Here is an 18,304-nt window from a genome sequence, read left to right on the forward strand (position 1 = left end):
CGTCCGGTGGACGGGTGTTTTAATGTCACAATGAACTCAGAAACTTATAAGCTAACATGCGGCTGTTCGGTGTTTTCTTTGCCCATTAGACTTGTGTAAGATACAAAACTTATTAGCCAACTATGCTCCTATAACTCATCGTTCACTTGATGATGATGATTTAGGATACACGAAAAATGATTACACACAATGAATTAAACTAATTAGGCACATGTTAACAAAGTAATTTTTGAAGCAAGTTCTAGATACAATGATGCATAAAAATCAACAGATTAAAAATAAAATCGTATTTCATTTATATAAATAGAAGTATCAGTATTTTCACGATTCCTAAAACATTACATTAGATGGAAAAAACAATATAAAGAAAGAGAAAAAATTACTAACCTGCAGCAGCCACCAACACAAATGCAATCCACTTTCAGACTATCTTTGACTTCCAACCCGTGGTGGTCATTGTTCTCCTTTGAGTGGAGGTCTTCCTCACAATGAATATATAACTATTACATCATGAAGATCCTTGTAATTTTCATTGTTCACCTTGCAGAAGATTCACAAAACTAAGAACCTTTAAAGCCTTTGTAAAATGATTAGAAAAAAAAAAGTATTTTTAGATCTTCGTTGCTAACTTGAGACTTAATCGCACTTCTTTTCACACTTTGGCAACTATACCTACACCATTAAATCACCACATATAAAAGCATTAATGTGAGTAATTAACTCAGATTTATTTACATGTAAAATAAAAGAAGTAGCAAACATCTCCCAAGTACCAGTTGTGCATAAGTATGCTAACTGTACATCTGGCCCAACATTTTTCTCAGCTACCCAACGTAGCTCAGAAAGTTCTGAGTGTAGGATCCCATGCAACAACGTATGCTATGCCAGTGGACATTGCCTACGCCCACATCAGCTCCTTAGTCCATCCTTTAAGTTTTCAAGTAAAACACACACTTTGACCCATATAACACCTAAGCCATCTATTTAAACTTCTAACCTGCATTTTAAATCTTTAGGTTGAAACCGGCCACTTTTAAAGAAGCCTCACTACATCAATTTCCCAAGATATATTGAAGGAATCAATTAGTTAACAAATATTTGCAAAATGATCACACTCACTCTTTAAGTCTTAACATTTCTAGAAGGAAGAAGCTAGATTCTAGGTGACATACCTTCTTAGCAGCAAGCTATAAGCTTGTTTCCGACAAAGGGCACACCTGTGATTCATGTGCATATGAATTAGGACACCAAATTTGGACTTAGATATCCTCAACAATCATAGACCATAACTAAAAAAAAAGAAACCTTTTTAATAATGGTTTGTTCACACACTCCACTTTGAATTTTTATAACTCAATTGACGTGTTGCATCGAGAATTTTAGAGAATACACATTAGTCAATGAAAGAGGATATTGTAAGTAAATGCTTACCAAAATATCAGTTAGTATACGGTACTGGTCAACAGTGTCGGTCGATGAATTAACCTTGGTAATCATGCCTGCTGACAGACCAACAATACGGTACTGGTCAACAGTGCCAGTCGTGCGGCAAGTATCCAAAGAATTTATACGAACACAACACATACCATACAAATTTTCTATAGAAACCACAGCTTAATCAGCTAGGTTTAATTATTAGATTGTTATTTGAACAACTAATGCATTTAATAAACACACACAACATTTTATATGATAATCAACATACCTTTCCGTAGGAAGCGTCAATAAAAATGGCTTCAGACCAGAAACAGTAAAACCACCTAATACTTATACTTCATTGTCATAGAACCACCACCCGGTCTCCTTGGGAAATCTCCCATTCCTGCAATTCTTCACATATCATTCATCATCAGCAGGACACTGTTGTCATGCCGAAAACTCACCATCCATAACTTGATTTGAAAAGTTTAAGGATAGAATATTGAGCAAGTTAATAAGAAAACAAACCTTACAAGTAGAGCATGGTAGCACGGAGACGATGTTGATGCGTACAAAACCGACAGTCATGGCAGGGGACCATGAATCCTGCAGTATATTTGCACCAGTAGCTAAACGCCCCCGTCAAACAAACACCAATGAAGAAATATATTCACACATGATAACACAAAATGCTCTTTAATGCACAAAAACATTCTACAAACTTTTAAAACTTATAACCATTAACAGCAACGCTAACTCTGAAGTAAACCTTCATAAATAGAATTCCCTAGCATTTATTATAAATTTTTTCTTGTGTTAACTGTTGTTAAAAAAGTAGTTATTATAGTTTGTCCAATCTCCAATGTTAATTGCTAGGCTAGAGGTTTAGAAAACATATGAACATATGAGTCATGAAACAAACATGAACAAAGCTGACAATTGCTATAAATGTGTGGATGAAGTGGAGCTGAGGAACAAAAATAACCTGTCCAGCCAACATAGCAAAACAAAAGATCATGAATTTTAACTTGAAATAAGAAACTAAACTTCCACAAGATTCAAATAGACAGCCTAACAACGTAGTCAAAACATATTACATGCTACATCACATGATCTTTGTTGTACTATAAAGGGCGTCGGTATACGTACACCACCGCCACATATCATACCAGCCATTTAATGGTTATATGGTGATACGGGTCGTATAAGGTTATACAGGATGTATAATTATTGCAACCAACCGTAAAGACTTGAACAACTTGTAAAACGACTCGTATAAAACGTTATTCTGTTGTGTGGATAGTAAGAGGATAATTTACCAAGTAGATAGACGTAGACAATCCCTCACCGAGTTCACGCTAAAAATGCGATTTGTAGGGACTAAAGATGGGCCCATATGAAATGATCTCCACACTATCACTGTCTTTATGAAATTAAACAAAAAATAAGATTTCAAGTGTAATAAAGAAACTTAAAAAAGAATCAGGCATTTTAACAAACTTAGTACCTCAGCTTATAATATGCAATCTCATAGAGTCATTGTACCTCAGCTTCATAAGATTTCAATGTGGTCAAGTGCATTTGAACCTACCCCTGCACAGACCATGTCACCGATTTGTAAGAAATTTCCAATTAAAATTACAACTATTTTCATTTCAACAGTTGTCGTTTTATGCAATTTGAACTAATTTTAATGGACTCGCATTTCGCCCTAACCCCATCTCACTCATTGGATGTTCGAAGCACCATCTTGCATACAAATAAAAATAATAAGAAACAGATTATATTCAACCTTGTAACATGCATCAGAGATGTTTTCTTAGAATTTAACAATGCAAAATGACATACCTTGACGAAGATAAAACCTGGAATTTCACTTAACTCAAAAATTAAAACCCTAAAGATGCAAAAACATAAACAAAAAAATGATTCATAAAAACTGGCCAATAACTATGATGAATATATAAGTAAAACATACCAATCTATGAAAAACCCCCTTTTATTGAACAAAACCTAACTATCATCGGTTTCAAGTACACCGTGGCTGTCGACTTCGATTGGAAAAACCTGGTCAGAGCAGCGGCGGGAGGAAATCCGAACACCAATCCACCGTCAGTTTAATCTTCTGAAATCAAACCACTCCAAAGGATTGTAAGATGAGCGCATTTTTGAATAGGCTCCAGCGCTTGGGGAACCGAAATCGAAATTGGGGAACTATGAATTGTTTTTGAGCAGAGAAAGAGAAGAAGAGTGGGTTTGACCGGCAACGTGGGGAGAAACTGAATAAAAGGAAAACCGCTTTCAACCTCTGCATCTAGAAGCTTTTCTTGAATTATTACGGTCCAGATTTTACCTTAGGTTGATCTAAGGGTTGATATTTATTTAAGAGTGAGTTGACTTTAATGGGAACATAAGAATAGATAATTTATAAGGGGAAAAGGCTTGGAGAACAAGTTGGACTATATTAGGAATTGATAATCACAATATAATTAATTATTTATAACAAAAAAAGGTTTTTGTTATAAATACAGATATATTCCCTCCTAATTCTCCTCCTAAATTATCATGGTTTCAGTTACATTTGACTACATAATGTTTCAGTTACATTTGACTACATAAATTCTCAGCTACATTTGACTACATCATTGTGTATATATATATATATGATTGATAAATGAAAGAATATACACTTCTCATCTTATCATATTTATCTTATTTTTCATATCACGTTATCAGCACCCTGCTCTAACTCATTCTGCTTGTTGGCGTTATCTCTTGTTTTGGATGCTTCTACAGATATTTTGGAATTCTACTTCCACCACATATTCATCAATCCAGGTAATATTCATTAACGTCTAATGCATTTATTTGGCAGATATATAAGCTTTTACTCACTTGAATCACACACATCAACAAATTTTTTTGTGATTCAGTATTCAAACTTGCAAAATATTGTTCAAAGTAATATGAGATATAATCGTTTGTTTGTGAGTAGGATTTTGAAATCGACAATCATGCTTTTAGATCGTAAATTTGCTTTTAGATGTAGACCTTATATTTTTGTCTGTGAGTAGGATTCAATCTCGTAGTTTATTAGATCGTAAACATGTTTTTAGATCTAGACCTTGCCTTATTACTGTAACTACGAAACACGAATTGGTTCGACAATCACTGCCGTCATGTATTACTGATTAAATCCTAGTGTGGTTGCCCCGTGAGTTCTTCGATGCAACCTTGATTTGAAAGAAGATTTTGACTCAAGCATGGGTGACGTCTGCGGTTTTGGTGCAGCCTTGTTTTGCCCAGAAATTCCAAATCTTAACGTTCGGTTGTACGATCAACAATTTCTTTGGTTTCATATTCTGCAAAAGCGAAACCTTTGGTTTCAATTTCTTGAATAAGGATATCATATAGCAAGACTCTGGTGAAGACCCTTGTGACAAGCATCATCGTCGACCGCCACCGATTTTTTTTTTCAGCCGCTATACACCCACCGGCGAGTTTTACGTGGTAGGTACGATCAACAACCGTACATATCGGAACTAGAAGAAGTTACGTAACTGAATGAAGCCATGATTATCTATTAAATTCTTGATTGATTTTGAAAAAAAAAGAAACGGAAACGCCTTATTAAATTCTTGATTGATTTTGAAAAAAGAAATGGAAACGCCTTAATGATAATTATCACCGAAAAAATAGCGTAGGTTAACTGTTTGTAGGCGGCACTTTTTGTGTCTTGAAGGTCAATTTTTTTTTAACCACCCTTTTCAAATGCTTTGGTAACTCGGTGTTCTCTGATTTTTTTCTAGGAATGGATTTTTTTTAGATACTATATTATAATAGTATTACAACCTTACATGTTTTACATACATTTTTTTTTTGAAATAAATTTTATAAGCTTACACTTAGGTCCCTCAACTTTAAAGTTTTTAATAAATTTGTATATAAATTTAATTTATATACATATTACTTATTTCACATATAAATTTAATTTTTGTAGATACAATGTCAAATTTATCAAAACTCGAATTTGTCGCACTCGACATCTCGGGCAACAACTACCCCTCTTGGGCTTTTGACACTAAAACTCATCTGGAAGCAATGAGTTTGGGGGAGACAATCATTGATGGGAATAAAACGTCCCTTCAAGAAAAAGCTAAAGCTATGGCATTCCTTCGCTTTCATCTTCATGAAGACCTAAAGAGGGAAAACAGTACTGTCGAGGACCCTCTCGAGTTATGGAAAAACATTCAAGAAAGATTTGACCACCTGAAGTTGGTCTTACTCTCTAAAACCCGCTACAAGTGGGTTCATTTAAGGCTACGAGATCATAAGACTGTTAGTGAGTACAACTCTGCCTTTCTTCGCATCACCTCTGAGCTTAAATTATGTGGTGAAAAAATAACCGACGAAGACATGCTTGAGAAAACTTTCTCAACGTTCCATGCATCAAACATGCTCCTGTCGCAGCAGTATAGGGAACGTAAATTTACAAAATATTCTGAATTAATATCATGTTTGTTGGTCGCGGAGCAAAACAACAAGCTCCTACTACAAAATCATCAAGCGCGACCAGTCGGTGCAAGCCCATTGCCAGAAGCCAATGCGGCAAATTATCAAAGCGGACGTGGGAGAGGTCGCGGTCGCGGGCGTGGTCGTGGACGGAGCAATACATGGCAAAGAGAATCTCAAAATTCTAAATCTAGTGGTGGCGAATCGAGCCGACAAAACACGGGACGACCTCCTAGAGGGAGAACCAGCGAGAGCCAAAACAATATATGTTATAAATGTGGAATGTCAAATCATTGGTCCCGCACATGTCACACCCCTAAACTGTAACACCTCGAAATTTTGTGTCCAATGATGTGTTAACACGTGTCATTTGTTTACACGTGGCATCTATAATAAATAAAGGACTAATTTTGACAAACCTTGAAAATATATAAATTCGAGGGTTATAAATATCAACAGGGGTAAATATACTGTATAGTATCCCTAAATAATGCTTAAACCTTCAAACGAATAAATTATAGATCGTACAAAAACAAAACGCGGAAGAAAGTGAGAGATTACAAACTACAGGGGTTAACTGTGTCAACATGTTTAATAATACCTCTGAGTGACCCTTTAACGTTCCCAAGACTTTGTAACGGTATTATACCCTCACTAAAATAACATATATGAATTTCGCGAAGTTTCGATATGAAACGAGAAAGTTACGATCGAATTCGTAGAAGAAGGGTTAAAAGCGTCAACAGTGAAAGTTAAGGCTTTCCAATATAATTAATAAATAAACCGGGGACTTAATAATGCGGGTAATTAACACGAGGCCCCTATCGGTAAATAACCGAGGGCCAAACCGCAAAGTTACCCCTTCAAAACCGAAAGGTCAGGCGAATCATTACGAAAGATTTCGTTATTAATGGCCAGATTCTGTAATAATTACAAAAAGATTTAAAAATCCTGAAATATAACCTTAGGCGACCCGCGTAAGGTTTCAACATAAGTTGAGGCGGGCCGCGAGCCTCCTCTATTTCGCGTCTGATTTTTGAACTTTAGGCGACCCGCGTTAAAATGGCATGGAACTCCCATGCGGGCCGCGTAAAGTGCCCAGATGCAGAAAAATTGTGTTTTCTTGACTTTTGGAGCTTGTGAACGATCATGCACATAATTATGGGGCATGGGCACCCTATGCTCAACCCATAACACTTAGGGGACACCTACCATCACCCCTGGTCTGATAGTAGTGCTTGCAATGATCAATATGGCTTGGCATTTGGCTATAAATAGCCATGTTGTAGTTACAACCTTCATCACACTCAAAACACACTATCTGATCATTCTAAGGAGCTCTCTAGCTTTTCTTCTGCTCCATAAGCAAGAACACAACCTCTGTAAGTGATCTAACCCTTTGTGGTGTCACATTTCCTTAGTTATGGCTCATAAACGCAACCGTCGTAACTAACGGTTGTCATTGCAATATCTTGCAAATGATTCAGTCTTATGACGAATCAAAAGTGGTTATGAGTTGGTATTTATGTGGGTATTAAACCTCTAAAATGGTTCCCCCTGATCACCACTCTAGCTATGTCAATTATCGAGTCAAACGTGCGGTTAAAAAGTCAACAGAAAGCTATTTTAGCGATTTATGCATAATCTGTAATATATATGTTATGGAACCTGTTTTGATAATCATAAAACATGATAATAAGTATATAAACATGTTTGCGCTCGTTTGAATCAATCATTTACTATATAGAACCGGTTCGGAGCCGAATGTCGCAAAAGTTTGACTTTTGCTTTGACTTCAGTTCTGACCCGTTTTAGTGAGGTATAAATATACCCTAGGACTCTCTTAGGACCAGGTCACATGTTGGTATAAGCCTCTGTGGTCGGTTCATGAGTTATCCGAGTCTTTTACGTATTTCCGTCATTCGCCTAAAAGTTGACCGTAACGGCCTTTTAAAATTAAAACGAGTATTTCGGACACGTGGACGGACCAAAACCTTGCTTGTTAAATTATAAGCATGTCCCTGAAGTTTCACGTCAATCCGAGGCCTAGAATGAGAGTTATGCTAAAAGGCGCACTTTTAAGAAAGTTTTGTAATTACCGGCGCCATTAGCATAACGCTCATCTAACCCAAGTTTTTGGCACCAAAACTTTTACCCACTGTGGTAAAATAATATTTTGGGAATTTTAAAGATTTTTAATAATTTTTACCTTGCTCATAACCTGCGGTTATGGCTACGGTTCGGTAAATACCGAATATGCCCTTTTTGGCCAAAACGGGAGTTCTACAAGGTCTTTTGACCCGATTCCAGTTGCCACTGGTTTTAAATAATAAATAAAGTATTTTAAGCTTTATAAGCTGTTCGGGAAACTCAGATTTCCTGTAGAACTCGAAAATTCCTTTTAAAGTCTTTAAAATGACCGAAAAGCCCCTACGGGGCATAATATTAACTTAAACTCGTTACGGGCATTACGGAAGGTATCCTACTGATACCAAAATACTTTTAAGGCATATTGACTTAGGAAATAAGCGTACGACTCTTATGGTTAACCGTTTCGCCTATTTGCGCACACGGTACGGCCCACGGAACTAGTTTTCGTGCAATAGCCGATACGGGTCAAAGTATACTACTTGAACCCCAAAATCCAGAGTATGAACTATAAACCCATATAAAACAAGTCACTGAACTTGTTGGGTCCAGATCATACTCCATTCTCGGTTTTCGCCTTTTCGTGCGAATTAACCATATCTATATATCGGAATCAACCGGTTTAAGCTACGGCTAATATAAGGACCGTTAGGATTCTAAGAGGTTAATTAAAACCTTCGTTCCAGATTAGGAGCCCCAGTAAAAGCTATCGGTGACTTGATCTTAATTAAGGATTTATACTTGCAAAGGTAAATACTTTTGACTTATTTCCCCTATATGGGCTTGGGTTACGGTATATTAATACCGCTTGATTGAGCATTATATACTTCCATCGCTTAGGTGGTTAATTGATTAAATATGATTGGCTCATTTAAACAGTTTTGTTGCTTATAAGCCTTTGGGGGGTTTAATGACCGTTGTCCCGGATATCCTCGGCATCATTTTACGAAATGGCCACGACCATCGACATCCCGGTGTAGGCGTACACCCGGTATAAAGTGTCGACATTAAAACTAAAAGACGTAGCCGTTGGTTTCTGTACTACGGTTTTACGCAAACGTGGTGTGTCTATAAATCTTTAACCCGGCACGACCCGGGCTACTGAACGCATAAAAGAACATGTAAAACGTTCACAAGATCATTATGAATTTTCCCAAGTTATAAAAGAGTTTGTGCCTTGTGCATTCAAATCAATTTTAATAAACATTTTCAAATGTGTCAGTTGAATGTATTTACCAGTGTAAACTGACGTATTTTCCCCAAAAAGATTAAGTGCAGGTACCTAAACGTAATTGGCTGGTATTAGCTCCCTAGCGTCGGGATAAGCCTCGCAAGCTTGATTGCAGTATCTAATGGAACAATACTTTACTTTTATTTACGATCCACTGTGGATATATCCAACCCCTGTAATACATTTTGATATTACAATCAGAGGTTGAAATTTATATATTTATCTTATGCTTCCGCTGTGCATTATATAATTGTGTGGTTTGACTATATTGTTGCCAACATCGTCACGGTAATCCCCCACCGGGCCCACCGGTGAGACACGTGGAAATCGGGGTGTGACAGGTTGGTATCAGAGCCAACATTGAGTGAATTAAACACTATCCTTATGTGTTTAATCTCAATGACACAATTGCACATACTTGAGTCTAGACTTAACATAGGAATATTCTAAATTCTGATCCGGAAATTTTGCTTCCAAATTTTTATACGTCGCCAAGCGAAGGAGCTGTAATAGGAAGTCTCCACATCCGGAGTCTCGAACTGCTGAGCTTCGTACCGCGGCCAGGATGAAACGTGCAACCAAGGAGAAAGCATTCAGGAAATGAATGAAGACGAAACTCCTCTTGCTGAAGATCGTTTCCTTATTAGTCCTTATAAGGACATAATTATCTTTCAGTCCTTACAAGGACAACATTATTCCTTTCAAGTCCCGCTTAGGGCAACTTTATACTTTCACTTTTATATAATGGAATGATTAAGTTAGACTTTCATTCTGAATAAGAAATATTAAATAAATGAAAACCATTCCTTTTTATTGATCTGCCTAAATAAAGAATCTTAAGGGGGTGAAACCTAGCTTGGGGTCTTTTAAGATCAGTCAAGATGGTACGACCTAGATGAAAAGATTCTGATTCCCTGTTAACCTCTGTACGCATGTTAACATTCATGACAGATGTGATTCGTTAAAATCACGCACGTCATTCTTATACAATAATCCTTTAAAGGATTTCAAAACCCAACTAAATGATATATAAATCGTGGGTTAAATCACCAATGAAGGTGATCAATATTATAAAGACATCCATTAGTGATGCAATGCCTACGGGCCAGTATTATAAAGACATCCATTAGTGATGCAATGCCTACGGGCCAGTATTATAAAGACATCCATTAGTGATGCAATGCCTACGGGCCAGTATTATTAAAACATCCATTAGTGATGCAGTGCCTACGGGCCAGAATTATTAAAACATCCATTAGTGATGCAGTGCCTACGGGCCAGAATTATTAAAACATCCATTAGTGATGTAGTGCCTACGGGCCAAACTTATTAAACATCCATTAGTGATGTAGTGCCTACGGGCCAAACTTATTAAACATCCATTAGTGATGTAGTGCCTACGGGCCAAACTTATTAAGACATCCAATAGTGGTGTAATGCCTACGGGCCAAACTTATTAAACATCCAATAGTGATGTAATGCCTACGGGTCATACTAATTGTCATATAAGACAAAAGGCAGTGGTAGTCTATGACTCCCTGTCAGAAAAAGGTAATGAACTAAGTTCAAACCTCAAGGCTTTGATTCTCTGAAATCCTAGCTTATAAATTATAAATGTCCTAGTGACTAGGCCTATTGTGCCAGAATACCTTCATGCTGTGATTCTCTGAAATCATAGCTTATAAATTAAACTTGTCCACATGACTAAGCCTTTTGTGCTATTACTAAATGCCTCGATCCCAGACGGTCATGGCTTATAAATTAAACTGTCTACGCGACTAGGCCAATTGTGCTATTATTAACTTATAAACTAGGATTCGTGATAAGATCCTAAATAAAATAAATATTCTTCCTTCCCTGCCAGTAGGCATTATTTTTTTTCTAAAAAGAAATCTCAAGGGTAAACCTAGCCTATATGACGAGGCCAAGATGGTAGGACCTATTCAGGAGATTCAATTCCTTGTTAACATCCGTAAAATGTTAACACTCCTGGAGAACGTGGTTCGGTAAAATCACGTAAGTCATCCCTAGATTGGGTTATTCCAAGCCTTCCTTATTAAAATAATCATCCCTTAAGGAGGAAGTGCCACGGGCTATAATACACTGTCCGATTGCGACATCAACAATTGTAATCTTTTGAAATTCCCCATCCTAAGGGGATGAGCTATGCTCAAAGCCCTCTAGACGCTAATCCTGTCGTCATGTCATTATTATGACCACTGAACGACAGTTGATCAAATTAAGTGCAAATCCTGTCGTCATGTCATTATTATGACCACTGAACGTCAGTTGATTAAATTAAGTGCTAATCCTGCCGTCATGCCATTATCATGACCACTGAACGACAGTTGATTAAATTAATGGCACTGATCATGTCGTCATGTCATTACTGTGACCGCTGAACGTATCATCAGTGCAATGACTATATGTCTTAATATCTTACGAGATGTTAATTGATAGGCCTCCAGGCCAGAAATTTTAATAAAGACGGTCGTAACTTACAACTCCCTGTCAAGAAAAGGCAAGAACACGTTCGGGCCTAAATACCTTAATTCTACAAAATTAAGGTTGATAATATGAAGTTGTCCCTGTGACTTGGTCTCTTGTGCCATAATTATATTTTATTAAATTAGGATTTATGATAAAAATCCTGAATAAAATAAACATCCCTCTTTTCCCTGCCAGTATGCAGTTTAAAAAGAATCTTGAAGGTGAGGCCTAGCCTACACGGCCAAGATGGTGAAACCTACTCAAGGGATTCAGATCCTTGTTAACACCTAAGCACGTGTTAACACTATTGACAAATGTGATTCGGGAAAATCACAAAAGTCATCCTTATATTGGATTCTTCCAATTCCCTTATCTAGGCTAATGATTTAGAAATCATGGCTTATATGGGATGATCATATCGTTAGTGATGAAATGCCTGCGAGCTAAGCTTGCTGTCCGATAAGACAATGACAGTGATGGTTTTTGACCGTCTGTCTAAGATATTGGACTATGTCCAAACATAGTAGTCTATATGATCAATGCGATCATGACTAATATCATCTAATACGATGATAATATTATTTAACATCCTTAGAAATGTTTTGCCTACGGGCTATAATATATTATCCATTTAGGACATAGACATTGTTATCTTTATGATTCCTTGTCTAAGGTGGTGAGCTATGCTCAAGCCAGAAATAGTCAATATAATTAACACAATCATGACTTAGATCATCTAATAGGATAAACCTATTATAAACGGCCATTAGTGATGTTTTTCCTAAAGGGCCATATTATATTATCCAATTGAGACAAGGCAATCGTAATCTTTTGTGATTCTTTGCCCAAGGGAGTGAGCTATACTCAAATCCTATACTCTATACTATCATTGCAATCCTGACTAATAGCATCAATATGATGATCATAAACTCATGATATTGACATCCCTAGTGATGAAATCCCTACGGGCTATACTTTACTCTATTTTGATAAGACAAAATAGGAGTGATCCTTATGATCCCCTATTCAAAATGGTAGAATGATACCTAAACCTAATAGTCCACGCGATCTAAATGATCATGATTAATATCGGTAGATACAGTAATATAGATAGACATCCACGAGTGATGTTAATTGGTATTGCCTTCCTGTCAAGAAAATCGCCTGTCTAGACGATGAGGTGGTAGTCTATGACTCCCTGTCCAAAAGGTGAAGAACTGTGTTCAAGCCTTAAGACTCTTGATCTAATGAAGTTGCAACCTACGAATTGATGTCCTTGTGACCAACCCACAATTTATACTGCAAGTCACCTACGACTAGCCTCCATGCTTTAATAAGTCGTTCGTGACAAGTTAACATATTAAATGTTAACATCACTGGTGACAGGTGTTAGTGCCATATCCTATAGACATCCTAGAGACAAGGCCATTTGTGCCACACCTAAATGTCATTACGACAAGGCCTTCGTGCCATATGATTACTTATATTCTTCAAGACTGGGCTTATTGCCATATCCTTCTACGTCCCTCGCGACAGTTTTCTATGCCATTTATGTATATACATATATATAACCAAGACCATGTAAGGATAGCCTTTGAGCTATTTATAAACGTCCTTGTGACAAAGACAGTTGTGGCATTATGGTCCCCTGTCAAACAGATATTGGACTAGCTCCAAACCTTAAAGGCCATTGATGATCCTTTTGTGACCTAGGCTAAATGTAATAGATATACATCCCGATAGCATTCACTAAGAATGTTCAGAACAAAATGACCCATACGGCTTATGAATGCCATGGCTAACCTAAGTCAGGTCATCAGAATGATGACTAATAATTGTTAAATCTTAGTGATTAGTACCAAGTTTCGAGTATGGAAGACTCGGATGAGGTAGACAACAGTCGCAATACTATTAATGCGACGAAAGTTAATAAAAACTACAAACATAAACCTCAATATTAATGGAGTTAATCTCCTGGATATGGTTGACGCAGCAGTTGAAGGGACCATGGAAAGTTCATGAAACAATCCAAGGGCCGAATGCTCCTCGCTCTGAATTTCATTCAAAACCATGTCCAATCGCTCATGAAAAGAGTTTGGTTCACACTTCGTATATGAAGGACGAACCAAAGGAGGAAGATAACTCCCATAAATCTAAGAAAGAGAGCGAATATATGCTTAATAAAAAGCAATGAAGGTTCGGTAAGAGCCTGTATGTAAGAATTGCTAGCAAAGACATTAGGGGCAGTGTCGAATAAAACCAAAACCCAGGCAGTGTGACATCTGCTAAGGAACAGGTCATCATTTCCTCGGAATGTAGGGACCTGGAGAATACATTCTATCACGACTGTGATAAGTAAGACCGTATTAGAGATAGATACCATAAAACTGCCCAAGAAGGTGCAGCTAAGCCTGGAAAGGGCTAAAGGAAGAAATGCCTGGACTCATCTAATGAACACCAAAAGGCAGTTTACGATGTCATCAAGTATGTTCATCACCCTTTTGCCAATGATAATCTCCGCTAAGTGTCCTGATTTAATACAGGCAATCATCAATCTTCATAAACCATAAGCTTAGCAAACTTTATATTATCCGCAAGGTATAATTTACCAAGGGAACCTTAGTACCCAATTCTTTTCGTATCGGCAAGAAATCCTTCCGAAAAATCTAAAAGTACTCTTCCTTCGCATAGAGTACAACAACATATGTTATTTTAATTATTTTTCTTCCTTCATTGTTTTTCTATCGCCTGCGAATGCCAAACTATGTTTGATAAAAGTGTCATATGAGGATTGGCGTATCCTAATGTGTCCCATAGATTATTTCCATGCCTGATCAGTATGGAGGTTTAATACATGGAACCCATGAGATATCCCAATGGTCATATTGTACTAAAGTCGACTAGTAGTATTCAAAGAAAATATCCAGAATGGTATTGGCCAAGTAAATGTTCCCGAATTGGAATTTCGTGGACCTATATGTGTCACTTGTTTGGCACAAACAATAATGAATAAACTGGAGCCTGAGATATGAAAAATCTCTGTAGTCTCCCTGTATCTAGATTATCTTCTCATAAGTTTCCCCAGCTTACCTCCTGGAAGGCGGGTAGAATTAATATTAACATCCCGCTGTGGGCTGGAGTATTACGAAAACTCCATATTGCTTATAGAACAATCGAAACCTTGATTAAGTAGGGTTTAAGATATAGGCTCATATAGCCTGACTCAATATTCCGAAAGTTTTATGTTATTAAATAAGAAAGACGGTTCATATTGCTTATATATTAGAGACCGCAACCCTAATTAAGCAACAACTGAGAATTGCCATAAGATGCCCAGGATCTAAAGGCAATTTGTTGGTGGATAGGCTTGAAAAAGTCTGTAGCCGCTTATGTAGCCAAATACTTGACTTGTGCGCAAGTCAAAGCTGAGCATCAAAAGCTGTCTGGCATGCTACAACAACTTGAACTGCCCAAGTGGAAGTAAGAGATGGTAACTATGGATTTTATTGCCATGCTAACCAGGATGAGGAAAGGAAATGACACAATATGGGTTATAGTCGATAGACTGACTAAATCAGCTCATTCTTACCCATCAAAGAGACAAGTAGCTCCGATATGTTAGCCCAACTTTTTGTTGATAAGATTGTAGCCTTACACGGCATACCTGTGTCTATTATCTCCGACAGGGATACTAGATACACATCTCGTTTCCGGAAAAGTTTCCAGCAATCTTTGGGCACGCGTTTGAACTTTAGTACGGCTTACCATCCACAGACGGACGGTCAAAGTGAGCGTACTATTCAAACGCTAGAACACATGCTTCGTGCATGTGCGAACGATTTAGGTGGTAACTGGGATAAAAACCTACCCCTGATCGAATTCTCCTACAATAATAGCTACCACACCAGCATAAAGGCTGCGCCTTTTGAGGCATTATATGGTAGGAAATGCAGATCGCCTGTTTGTTGGGCGGAAGTAGGAGAGGTCCAATTATCGGGACCAGAGATTGTTCTCCAGACAACGGACAAGATTGTCCAGATCCGGGAACGTCTCAAGGCTGCCCGCGATAGGCAGAAGAGCTACGCTGATCCAAAGCGTAAGGATTTTCACTTCGAAGTGGGTGAAAAAGTATTACTTAAGGTGTCACCCTGGAAGGGGGTGATGCGTTTCGGCAAGAAAGGCAAGCTGAGTCCGAGATACATAGGGCCTTTTGAGGTCATTGAACGAGTCGGATCAGTTGCCTATAAACTAAACTTGCCTGAAGAGCTCAATGGAATTCACAATGTGTTCCACATCTGCAATCTCAAAAAGTGCTTCGCCGACGAGTCGTTGGTGATTCCACACACAGATGTGCATATAGATGAGAGCTTAAAGTTTATAGAAAAACCCTTGTCGATTGAAGATCGACAGGTAAAGAAGCTTCGCAGAAAGCACGTACCGATTGTAAAAGTCAAATGGGATGCTCGTAGAGGTCCTGAATATACGTGGGAAGTCGAAGCTACAATGAAAGAAAAATACCCCTATTTATTTGAGTAAATCTCGGGTCGAGATTTATTTTAAGGGGGTGAGGATGTAACACCTCGAAATTTTGTGTCCAATGATGTGTTAACACGTGTCATTTGTTTACACGTGGCATCTATAATAAATAAAGGACTAATTTTGACAAACCTTGAAAATATATAAATTCGAGGGTTATAAATATCAACAGGGGTAAATATACTGTATAGTATCCCTAAATAATGCTTAAACCTTCAAACGAATAAATTATAGATCGTACAAAAACAAAACGCGGAAGAAAGTGAGAGATTACAAACTACAGGGGTTAACTGTGTCAACATGTTTAATAATACCTCTGAGTGACCCTTTAACGTTCCCAAGACTTTGTAACGGTATTATACCCTCACTAAAATAACATATATGAATTTCGCGAAGTTTCGATATGAAACGAGAAAGTTACGATCGAATTCGTAGAAGAAGGGTTAAAAGCGTCAACAGTGAAAGTTAAGGCTTTCCAATATAATTAATAAATAAACCGGGGACTTAATAATGCGGGTAATTAACACGAGGCCCCTATCGGTAAATAACCGAGGGCCAAACCGCAAAGTTACCCCTTCAAAACCGAAAGGTCAGGCGAATCATTACGAAAGATTTCGTTATTAATGGCCAGATTCTGTAATAATTACAAAAAGATTTAAAAATCCTGAAATATAACCTTAGGCGACCCGCGTAAGGTTTCAACATAAGTTGAGGCGGGCCGCGAGCCTCCTCTATTTCGCGTCTGATTTTTGAACTTTAGGCGACCCGCGTTAAAATGGCATGGAACTCCCATGCGGGCCGCGTAAAGTGCCCAGATGCAGAAAAATTGTGTTTTCTTGACTTTTGGAGCTTGTGAACGATCATGCACATAATTATGGGGCATGGGCACCCTATGCTCAACCCATAACACTTAGGGGACACCTACCATCACCCCTGGTCTGATAGTAGTGCTTGCAATGATCAATATGGCTTGGCATTTGGCTATAAATAGCCATGTTGTAGTTACAACCTTCATCACACTCAAAACACACTATCTGATCATTCTAAGGAGCTCTCTAGCTTTTCTTCTGCTCCATAAGCAAGAACACAACCTCTGTAAGTGATCTAACCCTTTGTGGTGTCACATTTCCTTAGTTATGGCTCATAAACGCAACCGTCGTAACTAACGGTTGTCATTGCAATATCTTGCAAATGATTCAGTCTTATGACGAATCAAAAGTGGTTATGAGTTGGTATTTATGTGGGTATTAAACCTCTAAAATGGTTCCCCCTGATCACCACTCTAGCTATGTCAATTATCGAGTCAAACGTGCGGTTAAAAAGTCAACAGAAAGCTATTTTAGCGATTTATGCATAATCTGTAATATATATGTTATGGAACCTGTTTTGATAATCATAAAACATGATAATAAGTATATAAACATGTTTGCGCTCGTTTGAATCAATCATTTACTATATAGAACCGGTTCGGAGCCGAATGTCGCAAAAGTTTGACTTTTGCTTTGACTTCAGTTCTGACCCGTTTTAGTGAGGTATAAATATACCCTAGGACTCTCTTAGGACCAGGTCACATGTTGGTATAAGCCTCTGTGGTCGGTTCATGAGTTATCCGAGTCTTTTACGTATTTCCGTCATTCGCCTAAAAGTTGACCGTAACGGCCTTTTAAAATTAAAACGAGTATTTCGGACACGTGGACGGACCAAAACCTTGCTTGTTAAATTATAAGCATGTCCCTGAAGTTTCACGTCAATCCGAGGCCTAGAATGAGAGTTATGCTAAAAGGCGCACTTTTAAGAAAGTTTTGTAATTACCGGCGCCATTAGCATAACGCTCATCTAACCCAAGTTTTTGGCACCAAAACTTTTACCCACTGTGGTAAAATAATATTTTGGGAATTTTAAAGATTTTTAATAATTTTTACCTTGCTCATAACCTGCGGTTATGGCTACGGTTCGGTAAATACCGAA

At 37.7% G+C, this 18,304-nt stretch overlaps 1 protein-coding gene and 1 long non-coding RNA gene across 8 annotated transcripts; one reads left to right on the plus strand and one right to left on the minus strand.

Annotated features, from left to right (window-relative positions):
- Positions 1–258: 258 nt before the first annotated feature.
- LOC110872325 lies at positions 259–3,681 on the minus strand. Of its 7 annotated transcripts, none has more exons than XR_004864821.1 (5): positions 3,398–3,681; positions 2,927–3,012; positions 1,706–2,842; positions 1,432–1,499; positions 259–1,217 (listed from the first exon to the last, which is right to left on the minus strand). It is a non-coding gene; the product is annotated as an uncharacterized LOC110872325 (long non-coding RNA). The 7 variants fall into 7 exon arrangements; XR_004864820.1 differs by having other exon boundaries at positions 2,927–3,316; XR_004864822.1 differs by having other exon boundaries at positions 1,706–2,025; positions 2,739–2,842; positions 2,927–3,681.
- Positions 3,682–4,137: 456 nt separating this feature from the next.
- Positions 4,138–6,258, plus strand: LOC110869717. Its single transcript, XM_022118947.2, has 2 exons — positions 4,138–4,257; positions 5,420–6,258. Exon 2 carries the CDS (start codon positions 5,425–5,427, stop codon positions 6,256–6,258), a length of 834 nt encoding a protein of 277 aa, XP_021974639.1. The 5' UTR covers positions 4,138–4,257; positions 5,420–5,424.
- The last annotated feature ends 12,046 nt before the right edge of the window (positions 6,259–18,304 follow it).

Source organism: Helianthus annuus, chromosome 8 (assembly GCF_002127325.2).
Source record: "Helianthus annuus cultivar XRQ/B chromosome 8, HanXRQr2.0-SUNRISE, whole genome shotgun sequence".
Lineage (NCBI taxonomy): Eukaryota > Viridiplantae > Streptophyta > Magnoliopsida > Asterales > Asteraceae > Helianthus > Helianthus annuus.

Coding starts and splice junctions, on each gene's coding strand:
- LOC110869717 (XM_022118947.2), top strand. CDS start 5,425: ATGTCAAATTTATCAAAACTCGAATTTGTCGCACTCGACATCTCGGGC.